General features: G+C 54.4%; 8 protein-coding genes across 8 annotated transcripts; 2 read left to right on the plus strand and 6 right to left on the minus strand.

Moving 5' to 3' along the window:
• Positions 1–662: 662 nt before the first annotated feature.
• On the minus strand, positions 663–4196 carry P170DRAFT_366227 (putative C2H2 finger domain protein; the record flags this gene model as incomplete). The annotated part of the gene is made up of 1 exon (XM_024844750.1): positions 663–4196. One exon carries the CDS (start codon positions 4194–4196, stop codon positions 663–665), a length of 3534 nt encoding a protein of 1177 aa, XP_024700027.1.
• A 1491-nt stretch (positions 4197–5687) lies between these two features.
• Positions 5688–10348, minus strand: P170DRAFT_391040 (uncharacterized protein; the record flags this gene model as incomplete). Its single annotated transcript, XM_024845928.1, has 3 exons — positions 5688–7058; positions 7458–8962; positions 9290–10348. 3 exons carry the CDS (start codon positions 10346–10348, stop codon positions 6122–6124), a joined length of 3501 nt encoding a protein of 1166 aa, XP_024700028.1. The 3' UTR covers positions 5688–6121.
• Positions 10349–10869: 521 nt separating this feature from the next.
• On the minus strand, positions 10870–11720 carry P170DRAFT_265778 (uncharacterized protein). Its single transcript, XM_024843116.1, has one exon. The coding sequence runs from the start codon at positions 11501–11503 to the stop codon at positions 10919–10921; it is 585 nt and encodes a 194-aa protein (XP_024700029.1). The 5' UTR covers positions 11504–11720; the 3' UTR covers positions 10870–10918.
• Positions 11721–11938: 218 nt separating this feature from the next.
• Positions 11939–12668, plus strand: P170DRAFT_429486 (putative NADH-ubiquinone oxidoreductase 178 kDa subunit; the record flags this gene model as incomplete). Its single annotated transcript, XM_024847893.1, has 3 exons — positions 11939–12064; positions 12181–12425; positions 12512–12668. The coding sequence occupies 3 exons, from the start codon at positions 11939–11941 to the stop codon at positions 12666–12668; spliced, it is 528 nt and encodes a 175-aa protein (XP_024700030.1).
• Positions 12656–14564, minus strand: P170DRAFT_265659 (protein-histidine N-methyltransferase). Its single transcript, XM_024843115.1, has 4 exons — positions 14377–14564; positions 14092–14310; positions 13588–13905; positions 12656–13533 (listed from the first exon to the last, which is right to left on the minus strand). The coding sequence occupies exons 2-4, from the start codon at positions 14248–14250 to the stop codon at positions 12874–12876; spliced, it is 1137 nt and encodes a 378-aa protein (XP_024700031.1). The 5' UTR covers positions 14251–14310; positions 14377–14564; the 3' UTR covers positions 12656–12873.
• A 229-nt stretch (positions 14565–14793) lies between these two features.
• P170DRAFT_439981 (cystathionine gamma-lyase CYS3) lies at positions 14794–16729 on the minus strand. The gene is made up of 4 exons (XM_024849962.1): positions 16229–16729; positions 16076–16161; positions 15557–16004; positions 14794–15495 (listed from the first exon to the last, which is right to left on the minus strand). Exons 1-4 carry the CDS (start codon positions 16343–16345, stop codon positions 14917–14919), a joined length of 1230 nt encoding a protein of 409 aa, XP_024700032.1. The 5' UTR covers positions 16346–16729; the 3' UTR covers positions 14794–14916.
• Positions 16730–16862: 133 nt separating this feature from the next.
• On the minus strand, positions 16863–18327 carry P170DRAFT_391049 (DNA-directed RNA polymerase III subunit RPC25). Its single transcript, XM_024845929.1, has 7 exons — positions 18176–18327; positions 18018–18116; positions 17866–17962; positions 17701–17787; positions 17585–17648; positions 17351–17528; positions 16863–17298 (listed from the first exon to the last, which is right to left on the minus strand). The coding sequence occupies exons 1-7, from the start codon at positions 18185–18187 to the stop codon at positions 17254–17256; spliced, it is 582 nt and encodes a 193-aa protein (XP_024700033.1). The 5' UTR covers positions 18188–18327; the 3' UTR covers positions 16863–17253.
• Positions 18328–18885: 558 nt separating this feature from the next.
• On the plus strand, positions 18886–20754 carry P170DRAFT_367196 (CCCH zinc finger protein; the record flags this gene model as incomplete). The annotated part of the gene is made up of 2 exons (XM_024844798.1): positions 18886–20472; positions 20539–20754. The coding sequence occupies 2 exons, from the start codon at positions 18886–18888 to the stop codon at positions 20752–20754; spliced, it is 1803 nt and encodes a 600-aa protein (XP_024700034.1).
• Between the last annotated feature and the right edge of the window lie 1347 nt (positions 20755–22101).

Genomic DNA, 22101 nt, shown 5'->3' on the forward strand with positions numbered 1-22101 from the left:
TCCGGAAGACGACGCTCGCACATCCGGCCGATGTGATGTCTCATTTCTGCGGCGTTTCCCCCCCCTGATGCCAACCTGACAGGTGCGTCGCCTACGACTAGTCGCCTGCATCTTCCCCGTCGGCCAATCACGTCACCGTGGAAATCTCTCTCGGTATTGCGAAATTGGGATGGAGAAGCGTACAGCAGGAATTTGCATACAAATCAAGGGATGGGACCCACTCCCAAGCACCGAAGTCCCAAAAGGTGTGCCAAAAGATTGCAAGCATGCGACATTGCGGTCCAACTCGGGAGGTATCATTCATGGGTATATGTGTGGAGGCATGCAGATCCAATACAGCATCACTTGAAATACAGAAAAGAAAAGAAAAAGAGAAGAAAGAAAGAAATGAAAAAAAAAAGGGGGAAGGACAAGACCCCCGCAAAAAGAAGGGGGAAAATAGAAAAAGAAAAGAAATCACCCAAGATACTAATAATAAAAAGGAACAAAAAGAAAAAGCAAAAAATCTGAAACAGGCCCGCCACCAGGCGTGGCTGACACATGAGAAGACTCAAACAGGCCGTTAACAAGTTGATCATAGTCCGTGCTTCGGGTATCATGTACAGGAAAGAACTCTAGATAAACCGCGCAGAGAGGGAATCCGGGGGAAAAGAGGTCCCGGCTCAGAGCTGCTGGGCTGGATATCCCCCCGAAGGTTCAAAGCCCATGTTCTGGACCAAGGGACCCTGGTTGGGATAGCCACTGGCTGCTACAGATGACATGTACGGCGGTCCCTGCGGGGGGTTATATGTTGGATGCATCTCCGTGGGAGACATGGAGACCTGGTAGGATTCGGGCAGAACGCTCAGGTTGGGGTTGGAGGCTCTCGGTCGCGGGCCCGCGTTGAACGGAGGGGGATATGTCACCGAATTCTGATGCGCGGGCACGAATCGCGACTGGTCCAAGTGCCCCCCTGGCGCCAGTCCCACCGGTGGCGCCCCGTATGTGGTCGGCACATCCTCGTACGCGTCCATCGGCTCCGGCTCAGCAGAGAGGAACCCGTTGGTCAGGCTGGGAACGAAGGTCGGGGTGAAAGGGACCGCCAGCGCCCCGTTCTCCGTCCCGGCAGGGTACGGTGCTTGCGTGAAATTCATCGAAACGTCGGCGCTGGTCCCGCCGAGATTGGGAGCAAAGTTGGTGGTGGGCAGATCGGTCTTGCCCGGTAAGATCAGACCTGGGTTGGCCGAGAGATCGCGTTCATTGACGAGCCCCAAGACAGGCATCGCAATCTGCTCCATGTGCTTGGCCAAATGCACCGTTAACTTTTTCCAGCTGCTGCAGATGTTGCCGCAGAACCGACACGGCTCCTCCTTGGGCGCCTTCGGGGTATCGTGGCGGCACCGTTCCACCAGGTCCCAGAGCTGCTCGATCTCCCGCTCGCGGTTCTGTTCCTCCTGGGCATCGGCACCCCCTTTCCCCTTGGACTTGGTCTTCTTGATCTTGGGCTCGGGCATCTTGTGCTCCCGCACCAGATGCTGCACAAAATTGTCCTTTCGATAACACGTGTGGTGGCAATCGGGGACGGTGCAAGTCCACCACTCCAGTTTTCGATGCCGCTCGCTCTCGTGTCGGACCCAGTCAGCCTTCCTCTTGAAGGATTTGGGATCCGTACAGTGGGGGAATGTGCAGGTAAACGGCTGCACATCCTCGTGGACGTGTTTCGTCCAATCCGACGGTTTCTGGAACTTCTTCACCTGGAAGCACACCGGACACTCGAATTCGGCCGGCAGGCGCTTCACCGGGGGCAATGGCACGCCCGAGGGGAATTGGGCTGCGGTGACGGCCCCTTCCCCGAGGGCCTGGGGGTCCTCGTCGGTCTCGCCATGCCCGGGAATCTGGAACTGGGTGTGCGCCGCGTCCGGGTCCTGGGGACTGGCGCGTGGCGCCAAGAGGGTGGCCTCGCCGCCCTGGGCGAAGCAGTATTTACCCGAGGCACACTTGTGCTGCTGAATGGCACGGCTATGGCTGAGTTTGCTTTCCACCAGCTTCTTGTACCGGCGAAGTTGCTCGTTGGCAAACCGCTCGATCAATGCCGGCTGGAGCCGGGGATTCAGCTGCGAGATCTGGGTTCTAAATCCATCCAGCGTGGGCACCGGCAGACGCGCCTGAACGGGGAATTCCATCACCAACGCTTTCTCATCCGCGACGTCATCGTCGTCGTCGTCATCGTCTACGGGCTCTTGCGCCGGTCTGGTCTGCGACGCACCGCGGCTGCTGGGCTGGGCCGAGTATGCAATATTGGCGACCGGGGGCCCGCCATGGCTTGTCATCAAGTCCATCAGTCCCGGGGCCGACGCTCGAGGGATCTCACTCCTGCTCCTTCCCCGGGCCTTGAGAGAGGACCAGGGGTTGTGTGACGAGCTGGGCGACGCCACCCGCATGGAGTCCTTGCCCCCGATCGCTGCCATCTGGCCCGCTATGGCAATGACGGCACCCCCGGTGCTGAGGCTGGGCGACCGAGAACGTCCAAGGCTTAGCTTCCGATGCGGGAAACTGTCCTTTCTCTGGGGACTTTTATGCTCGTCGCCTTTGCCGGCGCCATCGGGGTTGGGGAGCGCGAGGGAAAGGTCTGACAGATGCCGTTTGAGAGTGTTGGACGGCTTCCGTTGCAGAAGTTTGCGAAGGCTACTTCGTCGCTGATGTTTCTTGCCTTTCTCACCGTCGATTGACAAGTTCTCAAACGAGCCACCAGCGCCGACGATACTGTTCACCTCGGCCTCGCTCAAGGGCCGCGTGCCCCAGGTTGCCGAGCGCGAAGCCGTGTCAATATCCCGGGCCCGCCGCTGAAACTCCACGATGGCCGCAGTGGAGCTCTGGGGTTGCAAGCGAGCGTTTCGCGGGGTGGGATCGTGCGAGGCGTCCCGCCACGGAGGGGCACCCAGGAACTGGTGGGGAGATGGCTCCTCCTCCTGCGACAGTTGTTGCTCGAGGACGGACGGGCTTTCGGGGTCATCTTCAATCCACCGCGCTTCGTCCACAGGCACCGCGGGGGAGTCCGATCCGCTCCCTTCGATCATCGATTCGTATTCGCTGTATTCGTCATCGCTGATCTCATGGACGAGAATCCCTGGCCCCGGGATACATGCCGATTTCAGATTGAAGTAGTCCTGCTGGGACGAGGGATCGCCGGCGCTTTTGGCTCGACGCCTGGTGCCCGTGGGGCCTCGGCGGCCGCGATGCGAGGGAACGTCGTCTCCCGCCTCGCTATTGGCCACGCTTACGGAGGCCGACCAGGAGCGAATGTCGGCGTTCTTTTCGTCCAGCTGGCGCCTCAGATCCATCTGGTTCGGGCTCGGAACGTACGTGTCGTCGCGCGAAACAGGGTCGACGCCGGCCTGGCCGGTCGATGCGTTGGGCACCCACGACCCGTCGTATGTCCGTGAGACGGAAGGAGCAAAGCTGAAGCCGTGGGTGTCCTCCATACCTTCGTCCTCCAATTCGCTGGCTGCACCGCCAGGGGACAGATGCGTGGACTGGCTGGGCCGTCGTCTCGTGTAGAAAGTATCCCGGACGGGCGAGTCGCCTCGAGAATAGCTTTCCACCTTGACGATGGGACTCCGCGCTCGGGCCGAGTCCGGGGCATCGTGGACACTCAGACTGTCCATGGCAGAACTGGTGTTCAACCAGAGCGACCGGGGAGGGTTGGGTCCGGCGCCGAAGTGATTTGGTTTTTTCGTGGCCGACACGTCGGGAGAGGGGGTCGGGTTGTTGGTGAGATTGGGGGTCAGCAGCTGGGATGGGTTCTTGGTCGCCTGCGAGGACGTCAACTCGCTGGTGTCCGAGATGACCGTGTGCATGTCTTGCTGCCAGGCATGGGAGTCGGGCGGCAGATCCGCGTTAAAGCCGACGGGGAGATAGGCGGCGCTTGGGGAAGTGTGGGCACTCAGATCACTGGAGAAATCATCCACGGGGCTCAGGAAATCGGAATACGAGGCGGGGTGGTGGTGGTCCTCCTGGCTGTAGTCGCCAGGGGCATGGAGGTCCATGGGGGACGAGACGTGCTCATCACCGTTCGTCGGGGTGAACCTGATGGCCTTGAAGGAGGCTTCCTCCGGGTCCAAAGTGGCGGACAGATAAGGATCGGATAGGTTCGCGTCATGGAGCATCATGTTGGCGGGCGAATCATCGCGAATGAATTGGGGAGATAGGGTCGACATGGTTGCGATAACGTTCTTTTAGAATTGGCTCCTGGCAGATTCGGGGCGAAGCGTGCGACGGCAGAGGAGGAGCGATCAAACACATTCAAGAAACGGAAGAAGAGACCGTGCGCGCATGTCTAGGAGAATTGGCATGGTATGAAGACGACGGATGTGATTTCCTACAGTAGGCATCAATTCTCCGACATGACGTATGCAGGCGCCAGCGGTCTGTGGAGGGCGGAGATTAAGGGATTATTACAGATCGAAAAAAAGGGGGGGGACGTGGGGGAGAAAGGAAGAACAAGAACGGTGGAGGAAGAGAACAGGAAAAGAGCGACGGTGTTAGGATGGTTAAAAGAAGAACTCTTCGGTGGAGCAGCGAAAGGGAAAGGAATCTCCAGGGTGCCTGGTAGGGCCGAATGCCAGAAAAGTGGAAAAGGGGAGAAAGCAGATGAGGCTCCGCCCGGAGGAACAATGGGGATTCTGGTTGAGGTTCTTTTTTTAGAAGAAGCAGAAGAGGCGAATGGAAATGGAGGGGGACGAGAGGACGAGAGAAGACGAGAGACGGGAAGGGGAAAGACGGAGGGGAAGAAGAAGAAGAAGAGGAGGAGGAAGAGGAAGAAGAGGAGGGAAAGAGTCGAGGCGGGAAGAGGGGAATTGAAGGGCGAAGACGCCTTGCGGCTGAAGAGAGAGAGAGAGAGAATAGCAGAAATGACGGTGGTCAATTTCCTCTTCTCCCCTCCGTCATCTCCCTCTCCTCTCTCTCTCTCCCATCGCCATTTCTCATCTTGCCCTCACCATCCCCGAAATCGTCCTCTCGTCCGCCCGTGAGATTCATCTCCTCCGGAATGAAAGGAATCCCTTACATGAGGATGATGGCAGATGGGGGCCAGTGAGAATCCACCGTCGCACGTTGGGCGCCTTGCATTGGGCCCGTCGCCCGTTTCGTTTCGTCGCTCCTTAGTCCGTCGTTTTTCATCCGATTGATTTGGTTTCAATTCTCATCCAGGGACTCTGTCTAGTGTCTCCTCCGTCTTATCCATGGATCTAGGACGGGGAAGCATATCGTCCACCCATGGATCTAGCTTCCGGGTTCCTCATCCAGCCTAACGCCGTCAGACTGGTCTCCATTTCTCTCTCTCTCCCTCTCTCTCCCTCTCTATCTATATTTAGATCGATCTCTTGGTCCGGTCTCTCTGATCTCTGCATCCTCTCACACCCATGTATCCAAGCATGCATCATCGAACCAGGTAGCCATCTACCGACATGGAAAATCCCATCCGCCTTGTATGCACAATGCATGCTAGGACGACCATAGCCACCCTCCATCTCCAAGTCAGCCCTGTGCGAGGCTGTGCTCCCCAAGTGGAATGGGGCGGCGTCTTGCCGAGTTGATCGCCGTCGCGAAGATGTCGGAACAAGCTTTGACGAGGCCTGACATCATGAGCCGTGGCTGTGTCGACCTCGACGATCGTCCCAAGCAATGCACCACGGCTCTCATTATCGTTGCATTTTTCTCTCGGATTGGTAGTGGTCTAGGTACAGGAAATCGTATTCGCTGGTTTAAAAAAATAAAATAAAATAAAAACAGACATTCGTAACGCAGCTTCACGCTCAGAAGCTATACATGACAAAAGAGATACACATCGTGGATTATACATGTTCGTCAATTATATCGCTGAAAACGCACCGTCAGAGCATACATGGACCCGAAAAGACAGGGTTCTAGAAAATACAGGAAGAAATCGGGGAGAACAAGAAACAACAACATAGGGAAGCACCAGGTGCGAGGGAGCCAATGAATTACACACCACGACGCGAGAAACAAAGGAAACCCAAACGAGTGGATGACGGGGCCCTGAAACAGCCCCGTACTTATGAAAACAGACACACGCAAGTCCTTGATAGATCACACTTCTGACCCGTGCATCGCATCGGCTTTACTAAACCTGAACGGAGTCCCCGTCGCCAGCGGCCCCGAGGAAGGAGTCTTCCTCGGCGGCACACTTCTGGCCCTCGCGACTTCCCCGACCGCGTGCCTTCGAGCCGCGGCGAGACACCCCTTCGTCGCCGCTGGTGGAGTCCTTCTTGGCCAGTTCTTGTAGTCGGGCCATCACGACGGGAGAGTCCGAGTACAAAATACCGCCGCGGGAGTAGGTGCATGGGCTGGCACGTTCCGGATCCTCGGCGAAATCTTCGTGCGCGGCTTCTCGCGTGAGCCGAGGGAAGGTACGCAGAATGACATGGCGGCTGGGGTCGTCCTTCGTGCTGAGGCAGCCCTCCTTCGCCGTGCCGTACTCATCCCAGTCGTCGTTGGAAACGCTGTCCGCATCGGGGGCCGGAAGCGATGCCAGGATGAGCTCTCGCTCGACTCGGGCAAGTCGCCACGTCTCGGCGGCGAGCTTCACGATCTTCCGGACGTCCATGACGAGCGTGTCCAAGTGGCGCGGGTCGGCAAAATGCTTGAGGTGGTTGGTGATTTCGTCGACAATCACGGCGGCCACGACGTTGATCGATTGCTTAGCATCCGAGGTCGTATACGCAGCCTTCAACGTCTGTTGTCGCCAGAATGCCTCGCGCCTCACGGACTTGCGGCGAATATCCATCGAGAGAAGCTGGAAGAAGGTGTCGGCCTTGTCGTATCTCCGCCCCAGAGTGAACAAGAACGGGTGGAAAATGCGGTAGGTCAGGGTCTTCGAAACGACGTGCTGCACGTACGCAGCTCGCAACTCGCGCGACGCCGGCGTGTTATCCAGGAAGGATGGCAGTTCTGGTGGAATCTTAGAGAGGATGTCCTTGGGAGGATCAATTGGAAGGTACGCAAAGTGCTCCTTGGACAAGGAGACAATCAGACGAGAAAGCTGGCCGAAGCAGTCCAAACTAGATTTCGAATACGTATCAGAGCAGGTACATTTATAACGTTACCGACATATCGTCATTGACATCATGATCATCATAATTCTATTAGAAATGACAGCGCAAGGGCATGCAAGAGAACATATAGAACGAAAACGAAACGGAAACGAAACAAAACAAATAGGAAAAATAGGAAAAAAAAAAAAAAAACCCAAAATGAATGAAATGTAGCAATGAGATTTCAAGACAAAGGAAAGGGATCAATAACGAATGAGAGTTCTTAAGAGTCATAGCTCTTGTTCACATCATGGTCAAAAGAGATGAGAAGGAAAAAGAAACATCACAAGAGAGATGTAAAAGAAAAAGAAACATGCAAAGAAATTTGGGTACTAAAGCACATTCTTAATGCATTTGATCACTTACAAGAATCCATCGCCCTTCGCGCTCTTGAGGTCGGTTGCTTCCCCAAGGCTGGTTAAGGTCTTCCTCAATCGGTCGCAGTCATTGTCCAGGTTGTCAATGGTGGTGCGCATGCCTTCCACGGCAACTTGTAGCTGCTTCTCTCTGACAACACCGGCCTCCTCCAGTTTCTTGTTTTCGTGCTCACAGTTGGCAAGCTCTTCACACTTGTCGGAGAACTGCTTCTCCATGTCGGCCTTCTCATCAGCCCATTGTTGCTCCTTGTCGCTGAACTGGGCCTCCATATCGGCGACCTTCTCGTTGTGGCTGTTCGTGAGGGATTCCAGTTCGTTGGCATGAGTCGCTTGGAGGTCCTCGACTTCTCTGGCGTGTTGCTCTCGAGTGTCTTCCAGCTCCCTCTGCTTGTTCTCCAAGTCGGTCTGGGTCGACTCCAACTCGGTCACCTTGGTGTCGTATTCCGATTGCAGAGTGTCGTAGGAATCCTGCATTTGCTGCTTCTCCTGTTCATGCTCCGCCTTCATCGCGTCCTGTTGATCGAGCAACTCTTTCTCGCGTGCCGCCAAGGCCTCGGCCGCTGCTTTCTCATCCTCGGCCTTGATCTCCTCGAACAGTTCGGTCAACTCTTGTTTCTGCGTCGCCATGGCTTCGGCATGCTCTTCTTTCCGCTTCTCCAGCTCCTTTTCGTGGGTCTCTTGCGCTTCCTGCATGTTCTCGTTCAACGTCTTGACCTCTCCTTCGAGATCGACCTTCGACTGCGATAGCTCCTCGTTGGCCTTCTCGGAGTCTTCGAATCGTTCCTCGAGATCTTTCCGTTTTTCCTCGAGGTTTCCTAATTCCATCCGGAGCTCGTTGATCGTGTTCTTCAGTCGGCTAGATTCTTCCGCGCTCTCGTTCGCCGTCTTTCTCATCTGATTCTGCAGCGCCTCGATGTAGAAGTCCTTGTGCATCAATGCCTGCTCATGCTGAGTCGCCATTTGCTTGAACTCCACCTCACGGGCTTGCAGCTTGCCTTTCGTGTTCTTGTAGCTGCCGAGAAGACGGTTGATGTCTGGGATGGCATCCTGGATTCTTTGCAGCAGTTCAATCGGTTCGTCATGCTCAGGAGGTGACATCGCTCCCTTGTGGTTCACTCCGTTTCCGTTGGCAAATCCCAAATCGCGCAAGGCCTGGAAAGACGTAGCGGAGTTGGGGTCAATAGAACCGCGCGGAGTTGGTTGTGTATGCTGAGGATAGTAGGCATACTGCGGCAAATACCCAGCAGAGCTCATGACTGGGGAGTGGTAAGCGGCAGCAAAGTTAGGGGCAACCGAAGCAGGTGCACTGGGAACCGGGGGAGGAGGAGCGGGCGGTGTGCCATGAGGAGACATCATCGGAGACATGTAGGCGGCACGCGCAAGAGGACTGCTGATCTTGGGCGAAGAGATTTTCTGCACCGGGGAGCTGGTCTTCATAGTCGGGGAGATAGTCTTTTGGAAGGGTGAAGCTTGTTGCGGCATGGCTGAGACTGGCTGATAGGGGGGAGAGTACTCCTGCGGCGGAGAAGGCTCTTGTTCCATCTGGTACACAGTATCCTGCATCATTGCAGGAGGATGGTCCATGGGTAAAGCTTCAGGGGGGAGGAACGAGGTAGTCTGTTGCAGTGGTGAGATGGACCGCGAGTGAGACCGGGATACTGGACGAGATGCTGGGCGAGATGCTGTGCGCGATGCAGGTCGAGACGCAGGTCGAGATGCAGGCAATTCTGTCTGAGTCGTTGGCTCAGCCTGAGGCTCGGGGATGGCAGAGTCGGCAGGCTTCCAGGCCGGCGATGTAGTCTCCTGCGGGGGTGAAGAAACTTGAGGCTCGGGCTCAGCGGGCTCAGCGGGCTCAGCGGGCTCAGCGGGCTTTAAAACTGGCGAACCTATTTGTTGCACAGGAGAAATAGCCCGCGGTGTAGTGGCAGCTTGTGGCTCGGGGGAGGTAGCTTGTTGTTCGGCAGAGGTAGCTTTGAAGGTCGGTGAAGCGGTCTCAAGAGGAGGCGAGGCCACTTGAGGTTCGGGCTCGGGCTCGGGCTCGGGCTCAGTAGGCTGAAATATTTGAGATGTAGGCGAAGCAAACGGGGGCTCGGGTGAGGCGGGTTTAGAAGCAGGTGAAGGGGCTCGGTGTACGGGTGAGGTGGCAGGAGGTTCAAAGAAAGGATTAGACGGAGCAAAACCGTGAGAATCAGTTTCCAAGGGTTCGCCGTTTGAGTGAGGGGATACCGCGATGTTTTGAGCTTCTGTCAACGACGGCGATTTCGGCGCCGACGGGAATACCGGACTCTGCGGTGCAGTGACTGGTGTCTCGGTGGGTTCTGCAGTGCCACTTTGTCCATCCAAGTTGTCGTTGTGCTCCTGACTCGCGTCGACCTTCTCAGATGACTCGGACGGCCCTAATTCCTCCCAGTTCGAATCCGCGGCAGCTTCAGGGGAATCTTTCTGCACATCGTTTACGCTTGGCTCTTGACTGAATGGATCGGGACTGGTTGGGGGTTGGGCGAAACCATCACCATCATCAGGGTTGATTGGAGACTCGGATGGTTTCTCAGTTTCAGGAGTGGTCGAGCTCTCCTCGACCGTAGGTTGTGGTTGCTCCAGTTCTGGGTCTTGTGTGGGCACCGACTCTGATACAGGCTCTGGCTCCGGTGCAGACTCCGGAAGAGCGTCAGAGATATGTTCTGCTTCTGCTTGTGGAGGGGCAACCTCCGTGTCAACCTCTGGCTGCTGTTGCTCTTGCTGTTGCTCTTGTTGTTCCTCTTGTTCAACAGGAAGCTCGGGTTGGGACGCAGGGGTTTCAGACGTCTCTTGGTTCTTTCCCTTCTTATTCTTCTTGTTACCACTGGCCTTGCCTTTGCCCTTCTTGCCTGACGGGGCCATGATGGGGAAAAGTGATGCGTGCCCAAGGTCAATGAATGGCAGAAGACGTGTTTCCAGTGGACTAGATATTCCGTCAGCAGCAACTCGATTGGATCAAGATAAATGATTCACAGCGGTACATTTGCAAGCGCGCTCAGCGGATTCAGAAGATATATTCCGAACTGATATGGACACAGACAGCAAAGGCCCGACTATGACGGATCTAGAAGCGGGTAAGGCCTTCGATCACACGACTGGGCAGGAATGATAAAAATAAAAAGAAAAGAAAGTAAAAAGAAAAAAGAGAAGGAGGGGGTGGCGTGCCACACAGGAGAATACAAGGTCGGAAGAAAGAGTGAAGGAAACAGGAAAGTAAAATCGCCTAGAGCAGGGGGGGTCGGCGAGTGGGCGCAAATAGCAAGGATACACGAAGACACCACGCCCGTTGTCAAATACTTGTTTTCAAGCAAGCAGACAAGTTCGGAAGGATAGGATTGATATCAACTGGTAGACATTCAAGTACTTGGATTTCGAAGAATAAGATTAAATAAGAAACAGAGGGCGAAAGCGAAAAGATGCCCAGCTAGGAGCCTATGTCACATAAACGCCCAAAAAAAGAAGCCGGCGCGTCAGGAAAGCACTGCATCCAGCCCCCTCGGGGCTGGTGAGGCGGAAAGCGGTCCGATCCGTAGGAGAGAAAGAATTGATACCCATTGCGAATACACTGGGAGCTAGGCCGGAAGCAAGAATACTCACAGTTTGGCGCGTCAAGGGAAAATGGGTGTGGACCGCCGTGTTTGGATCCCCAACCAGGCAGGGTCCAATGATCTTCCGCCGTGGTAAGCATTGGGCATCAACGACTGTGTTTCGAGGTGGCAGGATAGAGATTGTGACGGGTGAATCATGACACACGCACGTCCGGGAGGGGCAAATCAGGGGGGAAGGGAGGGAAACAATTGATGGCCCTGCTATGCGTACCGCATGTTCCCTAGACTGGGTGGTGTCCGAGGCAGGACATGTGGGGTCAGTTGACGCTAAATACAGATCGCTGACATGTCGCCCTCGATATCCAGACGTTCGACAGCCTGCATGAATGGGCAGACGAAGGAGCCCAATTGGCAGCGAGCGAATGGGGGACGGTGGAAAGCGCCATCTTAAAATGAGGCAGTTGGTCATGCATCAGCACCATTTCAAGTGCGGTGTAGCAGGGCCATTATTGACGAGACAACGCAGCGACCCGCCCAGGCGATGCCGTCGGTCCATGCACGGTGGTTCATCCCAACCTCCGATCGAAAAGGAATTTTTTCCGCAATCCTTGCCCCGGGGGGGTAGGTTTCAGATAGGGAGATCCCGCCAGCAATTGGGCTGTCATGAAGGATCCGAGGGTAAAGAGGCGGAGAGAGGCGGAGAGAGAGAGAGGGAGAGAGAGGGAGAGAGCAAAAGCAAGAAAGAACAAGGAAGACGGGCGCCAAGACCACGTCGAGCGCTAGACCCGATCTGGCCATCACGTGCCCTCCGCCTCGAAGCCGCGAGCCTCCATTCAACCTCGCCAAATCCGAACGACGGGATCTCGAATCTATTCGGTGCCGTCCAATTGTCTCCCTCCACACTATGTCTTTCTCCAGGCGATCGGTGGCTTCGGCGCGGCTGATGCTGCGGAATCAGCCCCCTCGACGTTATGGCTCCCACGCCGCTCACGCTGGTCATCATGCCGAACCTGTGAATGAAAGCTTCGGCGTACGTCTTCGATCCCCTTCCCCTCTCCAATTGGCGTTCAACCCCACCATTTCCATGCCAATCTCCTGATCTCCCAACGTATCAGGCGCTAACCTTGACGTGGATGCACCCTACAGCGCAGTTTCTATGTCACCCTGGGCGCCTTCGCCTCTAGCTACGTCCTCTACCGCCTGAGCAAGTCTACCCAGGAGTCTGGCTCGCAGTCGTGGATCTCCGGCCTCATTGAGAAGTGGTCCCCTTCGGAGAGGGTCTTTGAGCAGAGAAATGCTGTGCACACTGCTGCTATGGAGAAGGCCGCCCATGACCGTCATCTGTTCCACAGTCAGGGTCCTAGAGTCGCTGTCGAATTGAAGCAGCCCGAGTACGTCGCCCATTCTCGATCGATTTCCCCCCTTCCCACCCCTGGTCAATGAATACGAACTAATTACCAATATTCGATAACAACAGGGCCAGCTTCAACTCCTCTCCCCCTTACAACGTCTCTGCTGGCTCGGTGGTGGATCTGAGCCATGTGGTTGCTCACTACGAGCGTGAAAACCGGGACAAGGAGGAGTCCCGCGTTGCCCGGATGCAGGACGGAAAGGTTGTGTCTCTATATGACTAGATAAAATCGATTCGGTTTTCTTTCTTTTTCTTTTTGTTTGCTTGAGAAGCAGTGACTTGTACATATATCAGGGCAGTCTTAAGGTTTTTTGTTCGTCGACTGTGTCACTTGTATATCCCGCCGTGGACGCGAGGCTTGAAGCAAACGAAGAGCTTCAAGCCTCCTCACTTGCCGTCGCTCAATCATGGCTGATCCATGCTTCGCGCTATTGGGGGCTTCTGGTTGCAATTTCCAAAACCACCCGGCCAACTCCCTCGGATTTAATATTCAGCTGCTCCGTCACTTCCAATTCCCCTCCACCGACCCCCTTGAACACTTCCAAAAACTCGTCCACACCACCGCCGACCCCAAAATAGACCCTCTTGGCCGCTATTAACGCTCTACTTTGCGTGTTCGCCTCGGTAGCACGCAGCAACGCCAGCAAGGTCTCCGAGAAGGCGCCTAATGACGCGGGCGAGTAGATGGTCTCGCTGGCAAGTATCAAGGTTCTACTCTTAGCCTTCTCTGGGGAAGACAGCACAAGGTCCACAAAAGTAGGAGACCATGCGCCAGAGACAAATTCAATCGTAATGCCTCGGCTGGCCAGGTCTTTCTCGAAACTTTCGATGAGCTCCGGCGTGATGTCTAGCTCCTCCTCTTCCTCCGTTTGGCCCTCTGGAGAAGTGGCTTCGGCCAACGGGGAGTTTTGGGCCGTGACGATATGATTCCACGTCAAGAGCAGGTTCGGCAGTGTGACCAGACGAAGAACCGCAGAGTTGTAATCTGCGAAGGTAAAATGTGATTTGCGTTGAGAACCCGACGGGGTGGATTCAGAAAACAATTGCGCAAACAAAGCCAAGGATGGGACGGCGGTCCCAGCGCCCAGCTAGGATTGATCAGCTTACGGAGAACCTGCAATTGTCGGACAAGAGACGCTCACCTCTATGATGTGACGGCCTTCTAATGACTCCCCAGCGCTGCCGGATAGATGATCCTCGCTGACAACCAGCTTCGCGAGATCTAGAGCACACTCCCACGTCTTGAACCCGCCTTCATAGAACTGTGGCTTGATGTCACCTTTCTCAAGGCCGGCGATTAGTTGCTCATTCTCATGGTCCGCAGTATCCTCTGCCATGAGCTGAGTGCGAATATCGAAGACCTCACGGCGAGCGAGCGAGAGGGGCTTCCCTTGGGCGCGGTTTGGCAGTCCGTTCAATTCCAACCGGTTGTATGAAATCTGAGACGGAAGAGTCGAGACCTATACATGGTCAGTTGCATGTTGGCTCTAACGGGCCGGCAGGGCAGGGCTGTAGAGTAGCAATTTCCCCTGGATTTTGACCCAATTGCGTGACCAGCTGAGCAGCATGACTCTAAAGCTGCACGACGAGCAAAACGGCCCAGTTGTGCATTTCTACACTGGTTGAAGAAACCCGGATAAACTCACCCATTCTTTCATGTCGTGCTTTCTAGCTTCCACAAGGCTAGGGAGCTCGTTCTTGTTGTCTTGAGGAAGAGACACATTTCCGTCCTCAATGCCATTGAGCTCCGAGTCATCGATATCGATGTCGTCTCCGGAAAACCCAAAACTAAACGCGGATGCCATTGTCACACCCTTTGTAATTTTTTTTTTTTTTCCTAGGCTCTCAAAGCACCACAAGTATCTCTAAACCAACGATTAGAAATGGTCCATGTATTCTAGGGCATGACGTCGCGCCAACACAGCACTTACCAGACAGACAATATATCTATCAACGTGGGGTTCCTATAGATAGGACAGATGACGAAATGGCAGAAGATCTCCAGAGCCCGACGTCTTTCAAGTCTCAAGTTTTGTCAGGTGTTCAATGTTGGTGCAGATGACTAAATCCCTGGTGCACACCGATTCCCGCTTTCTCGATGACTGTTCCAAATTCTCAGTCTGGTGGGAAGACTGTCGCAGCTTTTTTTTTCTTTGGAGATTTTCGCATCTTCGTGTGGATGACTAAGCACCCTCGGCCGTGATGCTTCATTTCAACCATCGACTGCCTGAGAAAACCAGACCAGACAGGGTTTGTTCCCCTGATGCGTGGCCGAACGGGCATGAATTCAGTGTTATTTCTGTATCCTAGGTGTTACACTTATGATATTCCAGGTAGGGGGTCGGTGCCAAACAGTAGTAACTCCATATCGTCATTAATTTAGTCTATTAGACCTATTTGGATAATTCTATTGCTCTAAAAATTCATGCAAGGTCCTGGATACCCGTTGTTTTTCCAGTTTCATCGTTCGTTTATTTGGTACCGTTCTCCTGGGCGCTGGCCGCCACGGCCTTCTCGAGGGCCTGCAGCGCGTCCGCCGTGAGATCCTCCGCATCCTCAACACCGCAGCTCATGCGGACAAGGTCGTCGAAGACACCGGCGGCCTCCCGCTGGTCCTTGGGGATACCGGCATGGGTCATGCTCGAGGGAACCTCGCAAAGACTCTCGACACCTCCCAGACTTTCCGCCAGCGTGAAAACCTTGGTGTACTTGCAGAAGAGATGGGCAGCCTTCTGTCCGCCCTTCAGACGGAAGCTCAGCATGCCGCCGCCCATGCCCTGGCGGTGCTGCTTGATAGCGATGGCACGGTGGGGGTGAGAGTCGATGCCAGGGTAGTTGACGGACAGGACGTGAGGGGACGCCTCGAGCGCCTTAGCCACGGCCGTAGCGTTAGTGGTGGCCTCCCGCGCACGGAGGTGGAGAGTCTTCAGACCACGGTGGGCCAGCCAGCAGTCGAACGCCGAGGGGACGGCACCGATGGCGTTCTGGAGGAAAGTGAGGCGCTCCTTCAAGCTTTCCAGGTTGAAGGCGGCGACACCCATCAGGACATCCTTGACCAAAGTCAGCCTAACGATTCACGGGGAGAATGAAGAAGGAGAGGGCATCACATACAGAGTGACCGTTGATATACTTGGTAACCGAATGCACCACGATATCCGCACCGTGATCCAAGGGGTTCTGGATGTAAGGGCTCATGAAGGTGTTGTCCACCACCACCAAGATGCCATGACGATGCGCAATGTCCGCGATCTTGCGGATATCAACCAGACCCAATGTCGGGTTTGACGGGGTCTCGATCCACACCAACTTGGTCTCGTTGGGCCGAATCAGCTCCTCCACGTGCAATTCAATCGTCGGCGAGAAGGTGACTTGCACGCCATGGGCGGACGCGACCTTGGTGAAATATCGGTGAGTTCCACCGTACACATCGGACACCGAAACAACGTGCGAGCCCGCAGCGAGGGATTGGAGGATATTCGCCGTGGCGGCAGAACCGGAGGAAAAGGCCAGGGCATATTTCGCATGCTCGAGGGCCGCAACAGCCTGTTCAAAGTTGTCACTGATCGGAGGTTAGCAGCCAGAACACAGCACCAACTCTCATTCTTGCTCTTCGCGATCAGCGCCACTCACCGGTTGGGGTTGGAGCTGCGCGTGTACTCGTACTCGCCGACCGGGTTGCCGACGCTCGTCTGCGCGTAGGTGGTGGAGAGAGAAATCTGGAGGTTCTAGTCAGCAATGCGACCGTCCGGAAAAGAAGGATCAATCGCAAGGAGATCGACTGACAGGGGCGATAACAGCGCCGGTGGTAGGATCGTGAGGGGCACCGGCGTGGACGGCGAGAGTACCGAAGCGGCGATCCTGCGCGGACTCGCCGTTGGAGGAATTCGTTCCGGCCGTCATTGTTGCGGGGATTGATTGGAGAGAGGGAGAAGGTGGGATTGAGGAAATTTGACGAGGCGAAAGGAAGGGAGATAAAATCCAAAGTCTAAAGGGTGACTGTTTCCGCTCTCCGTCGGACCTCCTGCTATGAAGTCACAAGGGAAATAGGTATAATTAACCAGAATCAAATAAAATAGATCGAAGGAAATTCTGGAGCAGTCGAAGTACAACGATGTATATTTATATCAATCTCACCAAGGGAGGAACTGATTTGTAAGTGGGGTTTTTTTTCCAGAAGCGACGGACGTCCGGTGAGACAGATGTCGATAAAGAATAATAAATAATGCGGAATGATTAATCTGAATCACGAACAGGAGAGGGAAAAAAATTCTTTTTCTTCTCGGCCTGGATTTCTTTTACGTTTTGCCTCAGCGCAACGAAGAACCATAGGGCCATCGTGGAGCAGTTCCAGAATAGCGTCCAGGCGGGTCTCCACCGGGTGTCATCGCCTTTCCGGCCCTAACCGACTGTGAGGATTGATCGCAAATCGCAATCTTTACAGACCAGAGGAGAAGAGCCCCTGCATTCCGGGGAAATGGCGTTGGATGTCGTCATCCGTCGGCGTTCTGACCAATCTTTCTGATTATTCAGTGTCGCCATAGCAATCTATAGTTATCATCCGTCGGGGTCTATACGGCCTGCGGAGTATACGCCCTTTCCTCCTCCATGCCGACACTATCCATGTCTAGCTAGGTAGTTACATCTGGACGCTGTCCATCGTTACCCGGACGATCACAATAGAGAGAGAGAGAGAGAGGGAAAAAAAAAAAAAAGAAAAAAAGAAAAAGAGGAGTGCATATGCCTGCCAAGGACCCCTCTCGCACTCTCGGTCCTTGCATGAAGTCTGAAAGTCCGAAAGACTCTCTGATTTACCACCATGAAATGGGCCCCAATCCGGCCATTTGCATCGAGCCCTGTGGTCGGATTAGCTTGTGTCGCTAGCGAAAACAGAACGCATGGACTCACAATAATCGAGTACGGTGGTTTTCGCTCGTTCGCGGTGCTGTCGCCGAGATCTGGCGCATTGGGAATCTGGTCATGCCATTCTTCCGTCTCGACGCGGAATCGAACAACTTCTCCCACATCAAAGTAAAAGGTCGAACCGTCTTCGTTCTCCCAAATCCAGACTTGATCCGCGTAGTCACTGTGCCAGGTTAGCGATGCAGGCTGAGGGATCTGACTCATCGGAGTCTCGCTTACAATCTTGCCCCGTCTAAGAGAAGATTCGGGGGCACAAGGATATCGTTGAAAAACTCGACACCAACTGCGCAAAGTAAGTAAGCACACGATAATGCAGTCGGTACGTAGATGCATACTTTTGATCCCAAACTCCGTAGCACTGGCGATCTTCCCCAGCATGATCTCGCCTTTAAACGGCCGGAACACAATCAGGCGAAATTTGACTGTGGAATCATTAGTATCAGAATTCGAATTACAGCCAGCGCAGGTTCCGATCAATGGGTAATATGGGTACAACATACCATTGACATTAACCAGGCCAGTACCATGGCCGATCAGTCCATCAGACGATTCTAGCAAATCATAGAAGCCAATGCAGAGGCCAATCTTTTGAATCACCTGTGCACATGGTTGTTAGCCGGCACTCCTGACAGCTAATTGGGTAATCGCATACCTTGTTGGCGTATTTCTCGTTGATGTTATCTTCGATGGCCACCGAACTATATTTCGAGAAGTCCTCGGGGGCGATCTGAATCAGATCTGAAATGGTTGTCTGCACGGGATCGGTCAGGTCAAGCTACTCGGTAGACATGGGAGGGCGCTGCAACTGACAAGAATAAACATGGTGGACTCCAGCACCACGCCGAGGTGGACGAAGGACTTCTATCGCAATACGGACACACGGCAGAAAAGAGAACGAAGAATGACTTCCATGTTCACGCTCTCGACGACCTCAAGTCCATGATCGAATCGCGATGAATTTCATGAAATGCCTGGCCAATCGCCGACCGCCGATCCGCTCGGCGTTTTATTTTTCTGCCGGACAAAACCCAGACACGTGACTTGATGGGTCCTCCGCCTTTTCGGCCGCGGGAAAACTTTCCACTTGGAGCAGCAGAGAGCATTAGTTTCGTGCTGTGGAACAAGACCGACGACGAACTTTCGAGTCTGCCGGCATGCAGTGATGATGGCGTTTATGCCCGTTTACTTTGAAGATCGACAAAGATCTTCGCGCAATGAATCCTCAGGGATTCTCTTTCCCCCCGCCGCCGCCGCCCCCCTCTCGGCAGCAAACGCAGCAGCCATCGTATAGCCAACAACATGCGCCCTATCCTTCACAGTACGGACAGAATCAGCATGGCCAGCGAGGTGGTCGCGGCGGTGGAGGAAACTATAGAGGTCGCGGGAGAGGGTATGGGAATCGAGGAGGAGGCCGGGGGGGTCATTACATGCCTCCCTCGACGAACACACCCTCTGTTGGCTACACTCCGATGAACTATGCAGGCTTCGCTCCCCAACCGATGGCGGCTACCCAGCAGCCAATGCCAACACCGCACTTTAACCCGGCACAATCCCAAAATTTCCAGAATCATCATAATGCCGCTGCTTTCGCCTCGCATCAGCCATATTCGCAACCTCCTGCGGCTCACGGCGCGCCCTATCAACGTCGTCCGAGCTACGATGCAGCCTACGCTCCCCCGACGGCTCAATCGGCGCCTATGTATTCCCCGGTGATGCCTACCCCTCAGCATACCGCAGCCTCGGCACCAGCGCCAATGATGGGCCCCCCAATGCGCTGGGGTTTCGAGAATGCAGGCTCTGCCGCCGGGGGCCACGCAGCGACTCATGGAAACCAGCGAGGACCGCGCTCGTTCAACAACTACAGCAATAATCATAATAGTAATCAGGCTTCCCTGGGCTCCGGACCATCCCATCATCCAAACAAGCGCGATCATACCTCAGCCTTCGGAAAGCCTCGTTCAACAGGCCCCCGTGTTCCTGCGCCGCCTCCCGTGCCAAGTTTTGGCAACCCTTTGCCCTCAAAGCCACCTCCGCCGGTGGATACTAGCAAAAAGCCGAAGAAGAAAAAGAGAAAGCATAATCAATTGGGCCTGACCCCGAAGACCGACGAGCATGAGTCTAGCGAGGAGGAAGATGACGTGGACGAGGAGGCGAGGTTAGCACCCGCCGGAACCGGAGTCGCGGCACCGTTGCAGTTTACCTATAAAGGGCGCACGGCCACATTGCAGACACCTGCGGAATTTGCGGCTTGGATTGCAGAGCGAAAGAAGCGGTTCCCGACTCAATCGAGGGTTGAAGAGAAGAAGAAGGCCATGGAGGAGGCAAAGAAAGCACGGGAGGAAGCCCTACGACAGAAGGATTCGCGGAAGCAGGAGGCTAAACGACCCCAGAAGGACGCTCGCAGTCCGAAGGAGCAAGCCTCAAGCTCCGCCGACCCGGTAGATGCAGCGGCAAAGGCGAAACAGAAAGCAGACAAATTGCGACGCAAGCTCATGAAAGAACAGAAACGGGTAGAAAAGGCAGAGGCCGACGCCGAGCGGGCTCGGATGCGAGTTGAGCAGTTACAGAAAGGGACGACAGGTGCTGTCACGGAAACAATATCATCCCCTCGGCAAGACCAAACCCAACTCGAAGCTCAAGGCAGTACCGCCACGGCCCCAGACTCGGCACAGGGGTTTCAAGGCAAGCCGTCTGAGCATGATGAGATCCCCGATAGAGACACGGAAACGGCCGAGGGCCCTATTACTCTCCCAGCTGGAAGCACGAAGCAAAGCCAGGCAGAGTTATCCGAACCTGCCGAGTTGTCTTCCGACGCCTCTGATAGCAGTGACTGGACGTCGTCGAGTGGATCAGAATCTTCCGACTCTGACTCCGATGACAGTGATGATGACGATGACTCGGCCCCTGAGCAAATATCTTCGCGCCGCGAAGGACCCGAGCGAGTTCCCCCGCCCGCCCGCGAAGTGAAGAAGCGGATATGTCGACACTTTGCCCGCAATGGACGCTGCCTACGTGGGGATCAGTGCAAATTCCTACACGAGGCGCCCCAACGCGCAGCCAAGGCGAAGCCTGTAGAGAAAAAGGGACGCAAAGGACTGCTTCAAGCGGTGAGTACCGAATGCTATTTTCCCTCCGCATGTTTAGGTCTTTCCACTAACGTATATAATTCAAAGCTTCTCGGTCGTCAGAAAGAGGACGACGATCGAAGGGTCATGGAGGCAATCATGTGGCTGGGAGAAAACGGTCATCTGGAAGCTCAACCGGCTCCGGGCAACCCCGTAGAGAAGACGGACGATAGGAATGATGTCGAAGCTGCGACTCGGAGCCAGGGCGTGTCGAGCGCACCTGTGCCAGGGCAGGCGTTGGAGGGTAGTACGACTTCTGCTTAAGTAGCCACGGCATATTCAGAAAACGTCAACCGGCCGAACCGGATCGATGTCTCAATTGTACATTGCTAGGTCGGTGCTCATATAGATGACGCGACGAGTTGTATTTAAACGCTTGGCCGAATGAAGACCATGTTTCGAGAATGGGTGTATATAGTTATTGCGACAACCTTCGAAGCTAAAGGTTAATGTGGGGATACTGTGTTTCAACAAACGGCTCATTATAGATGAGATCATTTACAACAATATATATTCGGCTTCGCAAATGGATCCTGTATGACATGGTACTACGGAGGATGCAACGTTTGAATGACCGTTGGACCCACCTCGGGAACATGAATATATAAATATGAGATGAGGAAATCCATCAACCCAAAACATCATACCTTGCTGGGTACCTGCACATGAGTGCACACTGTACGTTGATGCAGCAGTTATGCGACAAGTATAGTATAACCAAGTCTCAGAGTTGATCTCGAGACTTACTCGGATTACTTCTTTACTCCTATTACTCCTATAGACGAAGAGAAAGGTGCTCTAGTTCTCTGACCAAAACCCGCGAGCTGGATCGGGGTACCAAATCACTGAGCTGCTCAGAAGTTCGGAAAAGATGTTTGCCAGAAGATACAATCCCTCGGTTAAGCCAGGGAAACTCTTTGATGTAATTCCGACGCGTCTTGACCCTACCTACTAGGGAATATGGGTTGCACACGGATATTGCGAATTCCCAATCATTCACATCTGTCTAACTCTGGGCCAGGATGATGATAGTATTGATCGAGGCACTCGTTAAACGTGTCGCCGAAGCCATTAACACGCAAATAAGAGCCCTCTGCAGCATTGGCCCTATGATCTTGTTGAGGAAATCTATAGAGTTGGGAGCAGAATTGAGAACGGTCAGCATGTCGGATGATGTGAACGAGAGCACAGCTCTCCTGTCCTCGTAATTTGGGTTTTATATTTCCTAGAAATACAAAGAAAGTAAACTCGTGGCTTCATGCTTTGTTGGTCGACCGGCGAGTTGAGGACGATTCAAGCTTAGATCGAGGACCCATAGAACGAAAGAGTCCAAACAACGTTCTATGGGTCAAAAGAACGAAATCTAAGACATGATTGCAATGAGCTGTGTAGCACGGAGGAGGTACTCCATAGTCCATACTCCTACGGAGTACCGTAGGGATTTAGCAGACGATCGGGAGATCGGGGGTCAGCAGGAACCACCCACTCCGGTGGAAATCCGATCCCACGGGCAAACAGGCAAACACGCTTAACAGGGGGCGACTGTAGTCACGAGGAGGCTTAGTCGCAGGATTACTCGATTCGTCGCGTTGACCGGACTGTTCCCAGAGC

This window comes from Aspergillus steynii (assembly GCF_002849105.1).
Source record: "Aspergillus steynii IBT 23096 chromosome Unknown P170scaffold_8, whole genome shotgun sequence".
Taxonomy (NCBI): domain Eukaryota; kingdom Fungi; phylum Ascomycota; class Eurotiomycetes; order Eurotiales; family Aspergillaceae; genus Aspergillus; species Aspergillus steynii.

Excerpts from the sequence above, each read along its gene's own strand:
- P170DRAFT_391049 (XM_024845929.1), bottom strand. Across the intron at positions 17,788-17,865 it reads TGGCCTGGTTAATGTCAATG|TCAAATTTCGCCTGATTGTG; the intron begins GTATGTTGTACC and ends ATGATTCCACAG. Across the intron at positions 17,299-17,350 it reads AACCACCGTACTCGATTATT|GGCTCGATGCAAATGGCCGG; the intron begins GTGAGTCCATGC and ends ATCCGACCACAG.
- P170DRAFT_439981 (XM_024849962.1), bottom strand. The coding sequence starts at position 16,345 with ATGACGGCCGGAACGAATTCCTCCAACGGCGAGTCCGCGCAGGATCGC. Across the intron at positions 16,162-16,228 it reads CCGGCGCTGTTATCGCCCCT|ATTTCTCTCTCCACCACCTA; the intron begins GTCAGTCGATCT and ends TAGAACCTCCAG. Across the intron at positions 15,496-15,556 it reads AGTATATCAACGGTCACTCT|GATGTCCTGATGGGTGTCGC; the intron begins GTATGTGATGCC and ends ACTTTGGTCAAG.
- P170DRAFT_265778 (XM_024843116.1), bottom strand. The coding sequence starts at position 11,503 with ATGACCAACTGCCTCATTTTAAGATGGCGCTTTCCACCGTCCCCCATT.
- P170DRAFT_265659 (XM_024843115.1), bottom strand. The coding sequence starts at position 14,250 with ATGGCATCCGCGTTTAGTTTTGGGTTTTCCGGAGACGACATCGATATC. Across the intron at positions 13,906-14,091 it reads AGCACGACATGAAAGAATGG|GTCTCGACTCTTCCGTCTCA; the intron begins GTGAGTTTATCC and ends GACCATGTATAG. Across the intron at positions 13,534-13,587 it reads AAGGCCGTCACATCATAGAG|CTGGGCGCTGGGACCGCCGT; the intron begins GTGAGCGTCTCT and ends GATCAATCCTAG.